The sequence below is a fragment of the Aedes albopictus genome, chromosome 1 (assembly GCF_035046485.1).
Source record: "Aedes albopictus strain Foshan chromosome 1, AalbF5, whole genome shotgun sequence".
Lineage (NCBI taxonomy): Eukaryota > Metazoa > Arthropoda > Insecta > Diptera > Culicidae > Aedes > Aedes albopictus.
In genome coordinates, this window is record NC_085136.1 from 31814896 (window position 1) to 31832137 (window position 17242).

The 17242-nt window shown below is 39.4% G+C and overlaps 1 protein-coding gene across 1 annotated transcript; it reads right to left on the reverse strand.

Annotated features, from left to right (window-relative positions):
* Positions 1 to 11718: 11718 nt before the first annotated feature.
* Positions 11719 to 14326, reverse strand: LOC109428472 (signal recognition particle subunit SRP54). The gene is made up of 5 exons (XM_019704240.3): positions 13660 to 14326; positions 13338 to 13589; positions 12818 to 13272; positions 12491 to 12752; positions 11719 to 12425 (listed from the first exon to the last, which is right to left on the reverse strand). Exons 1-5 carry the CDS (start codon positions 13735 to 13737, stop codon positions 11958 to 11960), a joined length of 1515 nt encoding a protein of 504 aa, XP_019559785.1. The 5' UTR covers positions 13738 to 14326; the 3' UTR covers positions 11719 to 11957.
* Positions 14327 to 17242: the final 2916 nt, after the last annotated feature.

Genomic DNA, 17242 nt, shown 5'->3' on the forward strand with positions numbered 1-17242 from the left:
TCTGCCAAAGACTCCTGTGGAGATTCCTCATTTCAGAAATTCCCCCAACGATTCCGCCTGGGATTCTTTCAAAGACTCCTCCAAGGATTTCGCCAGGAATTGTTCTAAGGATTCATCCAGCTATTCCTCCAAGGATTCCCTCAGGAATTCCTCCAAGAACTCCGTCAATGACTCCACCAGCAATACTTTCAAGGATTCCTCCAGGTATTTTTGCAAGGATTTCTTCAGGAATTCCTCCAAAAATTCCACCAGGAATTCTTCCAAAGATTCCTCTAAGAATTCTTGCAAGGATTCGTCCAGAAATTCTTCCAAAGGATTCCTCTAGGAATTACTCTAAACATTCCTTTAAGGATTTTTTCAACAATACTTTCAGGGTTTTTTTTCAGGAATTTCTCCAAGGATTCCTCTATGAATCCAACGTGGATTCCTCGAGGAATTCCTTCCAATATTTCTCTAGAAATTCTTCCTAGGATTCCTCCTATGATTAACCTAAGGATTCCTTCAGGACTTCTTGCAGAATTCTTTTCAATGATTTCCTCAGCAATACTTTCAAGGATTCTTCTAGAAATTTTTACAAGGACTTGTTACGGAGTTCTAGGAATTCTCCCAGGGAATGCTCCAGGATTCCAGCCAGGAATTACTTCATGAATCCCGTAAAAATCTGCCATTATTCATCCTGGAACCCTTTCAATGATTTTTTCAGCTATTCTTACCAGAGCGTTCATGATTAACAAAAAAAATCATGATTAATCATTGATGATTAAAAATTTATTTTTTGTGAATCATTGACAGGCACAATGGATGGGTGGAGACGACTCACGTTCGAGGATCTCGTGCAGCCTGCTCTGGCAGGAATGAACAGAACACAACGAGTGGCGATTCTTAGAATATTTATAAAATGCATAAGCTTTGTAAATGACTGTTACAATGTAATTGATGTAAATGCTTTGAATTTTCACTTAGAATTGTAAACTTTTGAATACTGTAAACTAATCCTAATAAATTGATAAATAAACCAACTTTTACAAAAAAAAAAAAAATGATTGAGAATAATATTTAATTTGTTCTAACGATGATTAATGAATATGATTAATAATTAAATTTGCTTTTAACTGTGATTAGTGATTATGAATAATGAATAAAAAATGTTATTGTTATTAATTTATGGACTAGATCTTGAAAGACATAGAGAAAAATACTTGAAAGAATTCATGAAGGGATTCCATACTTATTTGGTAAAAAAAATGCATGTAAGTCTTTAAAAAGTTCTTTAAAAATTCCTAAAGGTATTCCTGGAGAAATTCGTGAAATATGCTTGGATGATTTTATGAAGAAAGTTTGGAAGAATTTCAGTAGATTTCTTAGAGGTGTCCCTGGTAATTTCTAAAAGAAATAATAGTCCTTGTAGGGGTTCTTTTGAAATCCTGGCGACATTCTACAAAGAATTTCTAAAACTATCCTTGGAAAATTTTATGTAGGAGAACTTGTAAAAGTTATTTGTGGAAGAAAATGTTCACTCGGATACAAACAACCTAAATGTCCCCATAGAAACTGCAATCTAAGGGAAGAGCCAATGTAAATGAACTCGCCAGCTACCACCTCTACCGTCCCCGCAAGATGCTTCTCCCCGCATCATCTAACTGCTCATATGCTTGAACTTTCCTTAAAATGACCGTGAAAAGGTTTTTAGTTAGTTTCATGAAGGAATTTCTGTTCCTTGGAGAAATTCTTCTTCTCCACGTACTTTGAAGGATTGCTGAAATAATTCATCGATAAGTCCGACACCTCCATTGGAATAATTATTGAGGCAATCCTAGAAGGTATTTATGTTCAAGAACACTTGGAAGTATTCTTGAAGAAGTCCCTAAAAGACAGCTTGGAGCCTGGAGGAACACTCAGAGGAATTCTTGAAGAATTCTTTAGATCATTTCGGAAAAAAATTCGAAATCATGTTGGGAAAAATAATGGAGGAAAGATTTTTCAAAACAAAACTATGAGAGCACTGTTTTAGGAAGCTCTGGAAAAATTCCTGGAGCATGCCTGGGAAGAATTTCCGGCAGGAATTCTTGGAGGAATCTTTTCAGTTTCTGGAGGAATCTACTTAAGAACTTCGGAAAAGAAAAAAATTCCCCAATGCATTTTTGGATTTTTTTTTATATTACGTTAAGCGCTAAGCATATGAATGAGTTGCTAGAGACATTGAATCTTTGAATAATGTTTGTAGTGTACCATTAAGTATTTTTTTTAAAGAATTCTTGGGAAAATTGATGGACAAATTCCTGCAAGAATCCTTGAAGTACTGCGGACCTAGAGTAATGGTTAAATCACGAGAATTTCGCACCGATAATCTGTGATCCCATTCCTCTTCCGACAAGCGAGCTCAAGATCTATCTCGCTTATAATTAATAAAAAAAAAAACAAATGAAGAATCAATGGATCCCTGAAGGACATATTTGAATAATGCTTAGATTAGAGAGATTCTTAGAGAAAGCGTTAGATAAACTCTTGGAGGAATCCTCGCACTAGCGTGCACAGGGGGGGGGGGTGTGGTCATTAAAAAAAATACGTCTCATGCACCATATCGAGATTAATTGAATTATATTGCCATCAAATGCAAGTATACTGACATCATGCAGCTTCTTCAAGTTCCATGCACCATCTTAGCATCTCATATATAATCTAAGCATTTAATTCACATTTGAATTTTACAGGCTTCATTTTGGTATATCTTACACCAAATTGTATTCCATGTATCTGATCCATGCTGGCTTCCGTACCACATTAAATTCTATACACCATTTTGCAATCACGCAATGTTGAGGATCACTGAATCATGGTGGCAACTAATGCACCACTGACACATACAATTTCATAGTATCCCATGCACAACCATGCTGTTCTCAGAATCATCTAGGCTGATCTCAGGCACCATCTTTTAACTAATTAGTGATGTCAGTACCACATTTGCATAACATGCACCATTTTGACATTTTGTATTCCAAAACTGTATTCCATGTACGTGAACCATGGTTGACTTTGGCACCACATTGAATTCTATGCACCATTTTTGCAATTCGTGCACCTAGCCATACAAAATAATGATTATCCCTAAATATAATAATAGGGGGATTCACTTAACGGCGTAAACTGATTAAACGTCGCAACCACCAAGGCAATCTTTGATTATTTCATTCGCAAAATCATGAAACATTTCAAATAAGCAGAAAATCATGGCTTACGCAGCAATTTAATCTGTTTAGTGAGTACCCCCAATGATAATGCACCATACTGATATCTTGCAGCTTCTTTGCATTCCATGCACCACCATGATGTTCACAGAATCATTTAGGCCCCATCTCACGCACCATGCTTGAAGCGTAATCGTGGCATTCACTATATCATCTTGGCATCTATTGCACCATTATTATTATATGAAGTTTCGTACATCACAATAACATTTCATGTACCATGTCAACTCTAATGCATCATATTGACATTAACGAGCCTGGATAAAACAAAGAGGAGAAACGTCAAAATTGGAACAGTCGATCTACAGGATTGTTACAACAGCGCGGATTTCGCGAATTTCGCGGATTTCGCGATTTTCGCGGATTTGGCGCGGATTTGCCCCTGGAATTCGGCCCTCGCGCGGATTCAGCGCGGAATTGGCTTTGCTGTTCCGTCATGCAAATTTTGTACATGATTTTACTCTGATTTGCATGATAGTTTTTTGTGTGAGACTGCCTTCTTTTGATCTACCAATCAGCACATGACGAATCCCTTCGACCAACTTTGTCTGTGAATCTTGTATATGAAAACACTGACAGTTAATCTTGGGCAATATGTTTTAGTAATAACTCAATACGAAATTGATCTAGAAAGCTTTTAAATAAACCAGGTTAGTTATCTATGTAATTTATTGTCGTAGCAATAAGGGGCTGTCCATAAACCACGTGGTCATGAGGGGGGGGGGGGTTCGGCCAATGAGCATTTTGTATGGACGAATAAAAAATTTAGTATGGACTAATGACCACGCGGGGGGGGGGGGGTGGTAAGTCCCAAAAAAAATGGCCACGTGGTTTATGGACAGCCCCTAAACTTCATTTTACATAATTAGTTTTTACAACATAGGTATTTAAGGTTGAAGAATTCATCATTGATATCATCGTCATCATTGAAACTGTTAAAATAGTTTTCTCGTTCCAAACGCACCCGGGTTGCGAGGTACATAACAAACCAATAACTAAAGAATAACATATTTTGTCATCATATCTAAATTTGCAATTCTTTAGTTTTTAATTAATAGCTCAGGATGACACATAAATATCAAAACCTGCTATCATTGAAAAACTTATAATTGGCGAGATATTATTGAATAGTTTAATAACATAATAATAACAAATATGACTATCATACTACACAGCCTTAATATAAAAAAAAATAACATAATTTACCATCATATTAAATTATGTTATTATTTTGACATTCTTTTTGCTATTATTTTGTTATTACAATGGCAAAATCAGTTATTCTTTAGTTGTTATGCCATAGAAATTCAGAATTTATTAGAAATTATTATTTTTGTTATTTCAACTCTTATTTCAAACAAACTGATAGCAAATTCTGCCATTCAAACATTCTATTTTAATGTTAAAATTTGCCCTTCATTTGCCATTTCGCTTTAATAATAATAACCATTTCGCTCTACCCGGGAAATGCTCGTTTAAAAAATGTATTCACAGTATTCCAGATTGAGAATGGAATACAGTGAATACATTTTCAGGATAAACATTTATGTTTCAAAAGAGAAAACTGCTTTCGAAATTTCAATGATGACGATGATATCAATTCTTCAACCTTAAGTAAAACATGCTAGCACTCTCTCGCCTTTATAAATGATCATCCGACATAACATATTATCTATTGGATTTAGTGGAATCACAGATAACAGATGTTTATGCTAGTACAAATTTTTCGCAGAATCCTGTGTAAATATTCAAAACGATATACGTTGGCTCACTACCGCCATCTACTCAACTGATTGCGGCATTTCATCGAACTTGAATGCAAGAATAGTTCAAAGTTCCAGTTTCATACGAGACCGAATGCAATCTTGAGTATACAACTGCGTAGTGCATGCAATCTTGAAAGCGATCGCTGCCTTTCGATCACTGCGCCATCTCTAAATGATTGCCACATGAGTCTCAGCTGCTTGTTACATACAAAATGGCTGTTGAGCATTTTTACACACATTGCCAATATAAGCATAAACGTCTGTTATCTGTGGTGGAATGAACTAAACTTCGAGCTCTACTCCGAATACTTTTTAGAAATTCTAAAACAAAATCTAAGTAATCAACAAGGGTCTTCTTCAGGGTGTATTCCCGGAATTCCACTAAGGATCTTTCCTGATATTGTTCTTAATATCTTTTTGAATGAACTTTTTTCTTTTTTTGGGTTAATGCTTTCATCTATAAAATTTTCGAGTGACTTTTTTCGTAATAGGTACCTGATTTTTTTCTGTAAAAAAAACTTGTAAAAATATCGCAAGAAAAAGAAAAATCTCGAAAGAGTTTCTGACAAAACTATAATAAATTTTAGTTCCAAAGTCGTGTACGCTGGCTGTAGTGTATAACATGCGCGCATTAGAACTGAGGGGAGAAATTCGCTACGCGCATGGATATAGTACGATTGATCTTTTGAATACAAGTTTTTCAAAAATGGAAATTTATTTAAAAAAAGGGATATAAATCCCTATGAGAATTAATGGTGAAAACTTTGAAGAAAACCCCTGAGGAATCTTTGAAGAAACTCTTGGATAAGTAACTGGACAATTACCTAGAGAAATTCTAGAAAAAATCCTGAGGAATTTTAACCCTCCTTTGGCATTAGGGTCATTTTTGACCCAAATCGTACACTACGTCAGCGAGCTGCTGCCAACGTGATGCAAAAGGAAGGTTAAACCAGCAAGAAAGTCTTTAAAAAAATGCAACATTGTCTTTCAGGAATTTTCCCATAGTTTATTCCAATGATTGCTGTTGGAATTTTTTAGTATTTTCACTGCGGAGGAAGGTATTTTCTGTTTGTACATTCATCTCCCCATGGGTTTCTCTTGGAATTTCTTCAGTATTTCCTCAAGACGCTGTCAATAAACTACGTAGACTCATTTTTGACCATTCAGAACCACCCTCATAGACTTTGTCCATATAAAATTTTCGAAATAAGTATGAAGCTTAGGCTTTGACCAGGCCATCCCCGCCCCCTAACAGTCTACATAATTCGTAGACGAGCCCTAATGTATTCTCCCTGGGTAATACTTATCTAAAGATTAAGTTTCTTTCTATAATGTCTCACTGGGATTCTCCAGACTTTACAAATATTTTTTTTTTCAAATTTTTAAGAATTACCCTCACAATGTCCTATACAAATTCATGCTCATTATTTTAAGAATTCCTCGAAAAAGTTTATATGAGGTACTGCCTATAAAAACTTCAGAAATTATTTCCTTTTCATTCAGGTTTTTTCAAGTTTTTTTTAATAGATAGCTCCATGATTTTTTTTTTCAATATTTTCTTTGCTAGAAATTACTTCATAATTATTTTAGTATATTCTCTTGAATGACGGGCTCTGGCATCTTCAAGAACACTAAAAATTCTTGAAGGAATATTGTTGAAAAAAAAAACATGAGATAGAGTTGTGATAAAACGTCTTCAAATTGCAGAAAGCTTAGAACATTTAAGATGAACTGCGTTAATTTACGAATCAACAATTCAGCTCCCACCCGGCAATTTGTCCATTCCAGGTGAAAGTGCCTTTTCTTTATACACTATTGTAGATTGTTCAAATTTTATGTTTAATATACCGTCTACCCCCGTTGGTTTGACCTCATCTAATCTGAACACTTTTTAATTTGACCCCCTCTAATCTGCACATCGTTCAAACTAAAAATGGTTCAAACGTCATTCTGATCATGGAACGGGGTGAAATGGAACGCAGAATCAAAACAAAACAGCAAAAAGAATTACCATCAGTGTGTTTTTCGATGCTCACAGGGTTACTATAAGTTCAAATTAAAAAATAAACCCCGTTGGTTTGCATGAGGTGTCGTTCAAACCAACGGGGGTAGACGGTATACGTAATGTAGAAAAATAAAACTTTACTTCCACACTGTCGCGGGTTTTGCGCGAATTTAATTTCACAATCGCGCGGATTGGGCGCGGATTTTTTTCCACGCTTCTCGTAACAACCCTGGATCTAGTGTCATCCCCATAGTTCCAATCGAGCAGGAGACCTGTCAAAACGACAAGGATTCTCCACTTTGGTATACTCGAGACACTTTAATTGACATCAAGCACCATCTTTGAATGCCATGCTCCATAACAGCATTCCATGCACCATCCCAATGATACCAGTGTTTTCTAGGGATCTTATACACCATGGTGACATCATGCACCTTTATTGCTACACGCAATTTGATTTTTTTCAGCAACTAATGTTTACACCATCTCCAAATCTCATGCTTCATCTACACGGAGAGACGAAACTACCCAAAAGTGAGTTCTTTCCACCCAACTTCGGGGTTGCGTGCGTCAAGCCAATTTTGAGTTGATGGAATCGATGTTTTTGTTGGGTTGTTCCCGCTTGCTTCCATGTGAAAAAAATACCTAATTTTAAGTTTTTTCCACCCAACCGAAATTTTGACTAGGTTGTATTCACTCAAATTTGAGTACTGTGCTAGAAACTCAGCGTTGGCTTGACGCACGGAACTGCAAAAGTTGGGCTGTTTCTCTCTTCACTCTCTGACAACAACAGAAAGAGCGCATGAAAAGGGAGATGAAAAAGAACTCAAAATTGAGTTTAAAAGTACCTAATTTTGAGTTTTTCAGTTTCTCCGTGTAAGTATTGTATATATCAAATTGCAATTACCGTCTACCCCCGTTGGTTTGACCGCATCTAATCTGAACACTTTTTAATTTGACCCCATAATCTGCACATCGTTTAAAATAAAAATGGCTCAAATAGTGGTTTCTGCTTTTAGTAGTGTTGCGTGTACGTACACGCTGCATTACACGAACACCACTTGAGTTACTGGTTGAAAATAGTAAACAAAGATCAGCTGTTCCCAGCAAAATCAAATGGGCATATTTTCAACCAGTAGATTTGCATTAGTGTTTGTGACACCGTGCTGCGAAACCACTATGGGTTCAAACGTCATTCTGCTAATGGAACGAAGTGAAACGGAACGCAGAATCAAAACAAAACATCAAATAAGGCTGCCAGCAGTGTGTTTTTCCGTCGCCCGCAGGGTTGCTAGAAGTTCAAACTAAAAATGAATCCCGTTAGTTTGCGTGAAGTGTCGTTCAAACCAACGGGGGTAGACGGTACTTGCCACACATGCACTATCTTGACGTTCTTTGATACATAAAATTCTCTGCACCCTCTTGGTGTTCATTGAGGCATCTTATACTTATGACACACATGTGATACAAGAATCACTGTACAATTGCGCTTGAAATGAGTGCCATACTGAAAATTCTCTCAGTTTAAGTCAGCCTTGTCAGAATTTTCTTGACACTGCGTACCGTTGTACAGGAATCACACTCGTATCACATGTCTGTCCGGGGTATTATACGCCACAATTGAATTTTGTATACCATTTTTGTAGTTCGCGCATCAAAATAGCATTCCATGGATCATTTTGAGAATTACTCTACCACCTCGAGAAATTCTTGGAGGAAATCCCTAGTGGAATTTCAGGAGGAATCCTTGAAGGACCTTCTGGAGGAGTCTCTGGAGCAATTACTAAAGGAGTGCTTGAAAGCAGCGAGCTAAGTGGGTCGACCAACTGGAGGACGATCTGCGGACCCTGCGCAGAGTAGGGGAGACTGGGTAGACTTGATCCCTTTTTCTTAATTTACCTGTAACTTTAAGGAAACCACAACACTAGATCCGATTTCCGTACAGAATGGCAGGTAAACATCTATTGCAAGTTTATACACAGCAGAAGGTCTTTTAATTATTGTTTATGTTTTCAAAACTGTGTTTTTATGGAGGCATGTCTCATGATGTATTTTTTCAAAATTGGGTGATACTTGAGCACACGGTTTATTTAAAGGGAAAATAACTCCAGAGGCTTCCTTTTCGTTTTCCTTTCAAGTTTTCTTGTATTTTCGATGAATATGGTGTATTTGAAATTCTAAGATTTCCCTAAATTTTTAGGATATGCCGTATTTTTAAAATGGGGAGACTTGATCCCCCTTTTCATGGTTTGTACTAAAATAATAATTATCCGACACATTTTATCGATCTAGTATATACATACTAGAATTCCAAGGCTTCCGAATAGAATTTTATTTTTCACATATATAATGTGTATGTAATCCTCGGGGGATCAAGTCTCCCCTGTGTCACTGTTGTGTATACTAAGCTGCATTAATTAAAATATGTTTATAACAGCCTTATTTGGATAAATACGTTTGATAGTATTTTATTTAAACTATGCGATCTCAAATTTTGACACGATTTGGTTCAATTTTCACAAAGTTATTGAGATTTTTCCGAATCTCCTAAAAGACTTCTGAAGGACTGAAAACAAACCTTCAGCCGTTAAAAAATAATGCAATGTACAATATAAATCACTTGAAGCCGAAACCATGTCGTTTGTCCAGGAGTAGTTCTGGAAAAAAATATGTTAGAAGAAAATTGTTTTTGATTCCGAGAAAATATGTGGGGAACAGTTCTCCCCAGGGATCAAGTCTCCTCAGTCTCCCCTACGGAACTGGAGACAAACAGCCATGGACCGAGTGGATTGTAGACGGCTACTATGTACAGCAGAGGCCACCCCGGCCTTAGCCTGATCGGTAAGGTAGGTAAGCTTGAAAGAATTCTTGAAGGAATAAGTTCTCAAAAACTGCTGGAGAAGTCTAGGGAAATTCATGTAGAATTTCCAGGAAGAAACAACTACAGGAATTGCTGGATAATTATTGAAGGAATCCCCAGCAGGAGTTCCAGGAAGAATACCTGGAGGTATTCATTAAGAAATCCTTAACAGAAACGCTATAGGCAGCTCTGGAAAATTCCTGAAGAAATATCTGATGTAATCCCTGGAGGAATTCCTGAAGAAATTCCTTGAGAATTTCTTGGATAAGTTTCTGGAGGAATTTCTGGAAGACATCCGTGAAAATTCTTTTAGGATTTTCAGGAGGAATCCGTGGAGCAATTCCTGGATGAAATATTTAGGAATTCCGGCAGACATTCCTAGAGGATTTTTCCCAGAAGAAATTTCAGAATGAATTCGTGGAGGTAATTCTGAAAGAATTCCTGGAGGAATTTCTGGAGGAATATATGAGGCTTCCCGGAGAAATTTCCGGAAGGAATGTCTGAAGGAACTCCTCGAGGAATTTCTAAAGGTATTCCTGTAGGGATTTCTGGAGGAATTTTTTGTGGAATTGGTTTAGGAATTTCTGAAAAAAAAAATCATAAATGAATCCTTGGAGGAGTTCCTGCAGAAATTCCTGGAAAAATCCTGGAGAAATTCCTGGACGAATCCGTGGAGAATTTCCTGGAGGAATCCCTCGCGGAATTCCTCGACTTATTCCTGCAGGAATTCTTGGAAGAGTTCCGGGAGAAATTCCTTTAGGATTTTCTGGAGGAATTCCTGGAATAATTTTTTGAGGTATTTCTGGAGGAAATCATGCAAGAATCCTTGGAGGAAGCTCTGGAACAATGATTCCGCTCGAAATTTTCTATCTAGGAATTTTGACTCCATATATGGAGTCTTCTCCAATTCTAGCATCACTAATGGGGTTTTTAAATTTTGAAAAATGTATTGATTTTTTTATTTTAAACAAAAGAGCACCTTTTTCTGAGTCACTATGACTTTTTTCAGATTTTTAGAACTTTGCTTTGGTACCTAAAATCAATTTCAAAGAGATTTTTTGAAATCACCTTTTGACAGGTGGGCAACTGTTTGACAGCTCCGACAGCGATTCGACAAATCGCTCCCATGCAAACTTCAAATTGATTTTTAAATAGGTTCCCGGACTCCAAAATTCATGAAAATTTGTATTTCGGCTCAGTTTGACATGCAGATTCAGACTATCGCATTATCTCAACACCGTTAAAAAAGCAAATTGTCCAAGATTGAAATTCTTTTACAGCGACATTATTTTTTTGAATTAACTGATAATTTTCTCGATATCTTCTATCGTTTATAAAATTTTATTAGAGTCGAGGTAATGACTTCATATTGAAGTTTCGCATTGTCTTGAAATCATCACCATCCGAAGCCTTCTCCAGAATCCCAATATGAAGTACTTGGCGATGTTACCACCACAGCATGTTGAAACCCCTTCTTAGGAATTTATATTTCGTGTAACACCATGATTCTTTTGCACCATCACCATATATAGCACCATCATTGTAGTCCCCCCCCCCCCTTACCAAGAACCCTGCGCACGCTAGTGAATCCTCGTAAGAATTTCCTGATAAACTCCTGGACGAATCTTCTAAAGCTCTCAAGGAGGACTCCAGAGAGAAATAATCGAAGACTTCGATTCGAAGGATCACTTAGTGATCCTTGTTTGGATGCAGCGTTCTGGACCCATAACTTGTACCCAGTTGCAGTGATAATTGAAAGCTGACTCGTTTCATTGACACGAATAATATTGAGCACGTTAGGCGTCTTCAAAACTTACGATACAAACTTGAAAACATTCGTTTCTAGATGTAGGTGGTGGGTAGACCTAGATACTTTTATTTCCCTAGAATACAACGAAAACACACGTCCGTTTCGTACTCACCGTTCTTCTAAAACATAAGAAGTACATAAAAAAAACTCAAGAATTCATCATCTTACAACAAACATAAACTATCGCAATGATCCGGAATAATAAACTCAAAACCTAATCAAGGAGCTGATGGAAAGAAAACGATCTTATTTATCAAATACCGCAGCTTCAGGACTTACCGAATCCGCCCATCAGGTTCCCCAGCCCGCCGGCGCCCTGCTGCAGCTGCCTCATCATGTTCTGCAGTCCGCTCATGCCGCCCATCTGCTGGAACATCCTCGGGTCGATCATCTTCGCCATCTGCTGGTTCAGCTTGGCCATCTGCGTCGGGTTGACGTTCTTGGTCATATCTCCGCTCTTGAACAGACCCTTGATGCCGCCCATCTTCTTGATGACGGCGGCAAACTTCGTGTACTGCGAAATGAGGTCCCGGACCTCCCGTTCCGTCACGCCCGATCCCTGCGCCACCCGAATCACCCGCGTCGGCTGCTTGCTGAACAGCTTGGCACCGTCCTTGTTGTCCAGCTCGCCGTCGGACATCGAATCCATCATGGTCATGAGGCGTTTGATGCGGGCCATCGATTCCTGCTCGCCGCCCTTGGTCATGAAGTCTTGGGAAAAACCGGGGATCATGCCCTGCAGAGATGGAGGAATGTTAGTTGTTATGTTTGGATTATTTTGGAGAGTTACGAAAGACTCACCATAATCTGCGAAAACGGTCCCATCTTCATGATGTTCTGGAACTGCTCGTACATGTCTCGGATGGTGAACTGACCATGCTTAATCTTGTCGATCAACTCTTCGTTGTCGTCCAGATTCAGCTCGTTGACCTTGTCGATCAGACCTTCGATGTCGCCCATTCCGAGCAGCTTGCTGATAAATGGCTTTGTCTTGAATGGCTCCAGGTCGTCAATGTGTTCGCCCGTTCCGATGAAGATGATCGGGGAATTCGTTGCCGCCACGCTGCAAAATATAATGAAAGCATAATTGAAGCTGAATGAAAACTTAACATTATAAATAATACTTACGCTGACAGAGCACCGCCTCCCTTGGCATGACCATCCAGCTTGGTGATAATGACCGAACCGATGTCGACCTTTTCCTTGAAAGCTTTGGCTTGCGCCTCGCAAGCCTGTCCAATAGTGGCATCCATCACGAAGATAATGTTATCCGGCTTCACAGCCGTGGCCACCGCCAACATCTCCTCGAACAGCGATTCCTCCTGCTTGTGCCGTCCACTGGTATCGACAATAATAAACTCGAATCCCTCTTTCTTAAACATGTCCACGCCATCCTGGGCGATGACCACCGGATCCACCTCCGTGTAGCTTCCGTAGAACGGAATTCGAGCCTTGGTGGCGTTCTGCTTGATCTGATCGTACGCACCGGCACGGAACGTATCCGCACAAACCAGACACGACTTCCAGTTCTTCTTCTGATAGTGATAGGCCAACTTGGTACAGGTCGTGGTCTTTCCGGATCCCTAGAAGGAGAAGCATTCAATCTCATTAGCAATTCCCGCATTAGATAATCTTCTCAATCGCCCACCTGCAAACCGACGAACATAATCACATTAGGCCGTCCCTTGACCGGCTGGAAGGGCTTCACTCCTGGATCGACCAGCTTGACCAGCTCCTTGAACACCGCCGACTGGATCATCCGCCGTTTGTTCAACCCTCCGGCCATCTCGTCGAAATCGATCACCGACTTGACATTCTCCCGCAGCTTCTTCACCAGCCGAATGTTCACATCCGCCTCCAGCAGAGCCGTACAGATCTCCTTCAGCATAGAATCCAGCACCTGAAACGTATATTCCGGAAGTTATCAACCTTTCCCGCGCTGCTCCCCCAATCAGTCCCACTCGACTTACCTCCTCATTGATGATGGTGGCCTTGCTGAGCGAATGCAACGCATTCGTAATCTTCCGACCGAGATCCGCTAAAACCATTGTGATGGACTACTTGATTCACTCTTCGATTCCCCCAGGGATAATTCAATCCAATGCAACTCCGGGATGTCCTGTTCCCCTCTCTCTCTCGTTCCTCCTGCTCAAACTATCCTTTCGATACTGCAGCCCTGAGTCGATTTCCAAACGCACATTTCCCCTTCCCAGGCACGAAACTAAACTCTTCCGCCCACGACTCAGTTTTCCACCACGACCCAGCAAGAAAATTCCGATGATTTTCACGGGAAAATTGTGTTGAAATTGCGATTTTGCTTGCACGACACGGACCAGAAAACGAAATTAGTATACGCGACCGATGTCAATTATTCACAGGTCCGGGTGAACGTATATGTTTGCCTGTATTTGTCGATAAAAATATGTAAACAAACCGATCAGCTGATCGCGACGTCACGTTCGCCAGAAAATTTGTTCGCAGCTTCTGGAACGTGACGTCACCTTCGGCAACTTCGTGCGATTTCGGCTTGCCGAAGTTGACATGACACGACTACTACTTCAAAATTATCATATCACAAACACCACTTTGCCCGATGGGCCTAACCTGGTGAAATTTAGAACATTGATACGCGACCACCACAACACGCAGGGCAGCTGTCAGAAAACAAGTGATTTGGCAGCGGGAGTGTAGCGTACGCGGCTGAACTAACTGACAGATCCGGGTGAGTGACTTTTGTTTTGAACGTGGAACTCAGTTCGCAGCTGAACTCAGTAGCTATTCGTTAAGTTTTGGGCACACGGAAAAATAAACACTATCGAATCAAGCGTCCGAGGGGCACGAAACTACAAAAACCCAAAATACAAGTTGTTATGACGCAATCCCCTTCGTAAAAATGTCCAATTCAAATAATATTGGCGATCAAATGTGAGGTTAAGTAACGCAAAATTTTCAACTCTGGAAGCAAAAATAATATATTTCTGGCCAATACATTGCATAAAAGTTAGGAGATTCTGCAATAATTTCACTTTTCTTCCAATTGTAGCATTAGTAATTCAATCTAGGGTTCGTAATTTACTGTTTTAGAAAAGCGCCACCTGCGCAATTTAGCTTTGCGTTTGATGGTCAATATTGTATTGTTACATTACAATACAAAAACAATAGAACGTATGGATATACATGCACCACAAAATGTATAGTAAATGAACATTTTACAATATAATCAAGGAATAGAAATAGAAAGAATTCCATCTGTAGTCGTTTTCTACACTGCAAAAACTGCAAACTTTTATTTTATGTGAAGAAGAAGAAGAGTGATAATGTTTTCAAAAATCCCTATCCCTATAATACCCCAGACAGACATGTGATACGAGTGTGATTCCTGTACAACGGTACGCAGTGCCAAGAAAATCCTAACAAGACTGACTTGAACTGAGAGAATTTTCAGTATGGCACTCATTTCAAGCGTAATTGTACAGTGATTCTTGTATCACATGTGTGTCATAAGTATAACACAGAGGAAGATTTTAAAATGCCTCTACAAAATCTAAAACAAAATCTAATTATACCGTCTACCCCCGTTGGTTTGACCTCATCTAATCTGAACACTTTTTAATTTGACCCCCTCTAATCTGCACATCGTTCAAACTAAAAATGGTTCAAGCGTCATTCTGCTCATGGAACGGGGTGAAACGGAACGCAGAATCAAAACAAAACAGCGAAAAGGGTTACCATCAGTGTGTTGTTCGATGCCCACAGGGTTACTAGAAGTTCAAATTAAAAAATGAACCCCGTTGGTTTGCATGAGGTGTCGTTCAAACCAACGGGGGTAGACGGTAAACGGTTTGATGCACGGTGTTATACACCCTGAATCTCCAAATTTGATCTCGGTAAAAGCGAATAACGAACTCAATCGGTAAAGGTTATTTTAGCTGAAATATCGTTAAAATTTGACAGTTCGACGAAAATAACTTGTCAAAAATAACGAAATTCGGTAATTTACGTTCATTACTGATTATCGGCAAACTATTTTGCCACGGCAATCGGCAATCTAATCATGTTGCTGAATTTCGGTAAAGCGCATCTGTCAAACGCGTTGCCGGGTGCCATCTTTAAAAAAAGATTCTCCACTTCCATCGCTGGAATGATTTTCTCGTAAGTAAAGTAATTGAATACGCTTTAAGCTAGTTCTGTGTATACCGTCGGTATACCGTCGACAGTTGGATCGATTTATCTGCACTTGGAGCTCACGCAGTCGAACAGGGTTCATTCACAAATGTCATAACGCCAAAATTGGCCTTTTTTGATACCCACCCACCTCCTCGTTACACTGTTTGTATGGAATTTTTTTTTTGTTCGAGCTGTAACACCATGAAGGACACCCACCCACCCCCTCCAGCGTTATGACATTTGTGAACATGCCCACCGAAATGCCACCTCGAACTGTATCGTACTGTCGGCTGGGAGCAGACCTTCTTACTTTGGTAAACACCTAGCACTGAGCCAAGCGCGCTCCGGAGGATTTTTTTACCAGTTCTGGCCGGATCAACTGGAATACGTACTGAGGAAAACACCTCGGAAAACACCACCGCAAAACTTTTTGTTTTTTTTTTTGCACAGACAATTGACATTAAAACACAAGTTAAAACATGCACGGTAAAAAATTCTATAATGTGGAGATAAAAACACAAAAAAATTGGAAATGCGTATGCTAAAACATACGAGAAACAATAGAATTTAATGTTACCGGAAAATCTAATGTAATTCTGTTGAAGTAGGCAATCGGTAACGGTTGCAACCCTTAGCAACGCCCTTGGTTACATAGTTTGTTAGGAAAATTTCCTAGCCAGTTCTTTTCATGAGCTCAAGCTGTTTGGACGTAATCAATAAACGTTTATTGCAAACAAGTGTGGGCTTCGTGGCCGAGCGGTTAGCGGCAGCAGTCGTTTAGGTGTCTCGTAAGCCTCGGAGTGTGGGTTCGATTCCCGCCTCCAGTCGGGGAAAACTTTTCGTCGAACGGAAAATTCTCCATTGGGCCACTGGGTGTTATATGGTGTTGTCCGTTGTCGTATGTTTGTAATGTTCAGTCTGTAGTGGCCGCAAGGTCGAAGACGGTGTAATTGTCTTTTTTAAGTCTTTTCCTCCAATATCCGTCGTTCTAAATCCTATTCTCAATAGGTTATGGCACAGATAACAGACGTTTATGCTTATATTGGCAATGTGTGTAAAAATGCTCAACAGTCACTTTGTATGTAACGAGCAGCTGAAACTCATGTGGCAATCATTTAGAGATGGCGCAGTGATCGATAGTCAGTGATCGCTTTCAAGATTGCATGCACTACGCAATTTTACATTCAAGATTGTATTCGATCTTGAACGAAAGTGGAACTTTGAACTATTTTTGCATTCAAGTTATATGTAATGTCGCAATCAGTTGAGTAGATGGCGGTAGTGAGCCAACGTATATCGTTTTGAACAACAAGGTGGTTTCGCTGGAAGGGGAATTGGAAACGTGCGTCGTCTGAAGGTCCTCCTCTTTCTCTCTTCTTGGCGTAA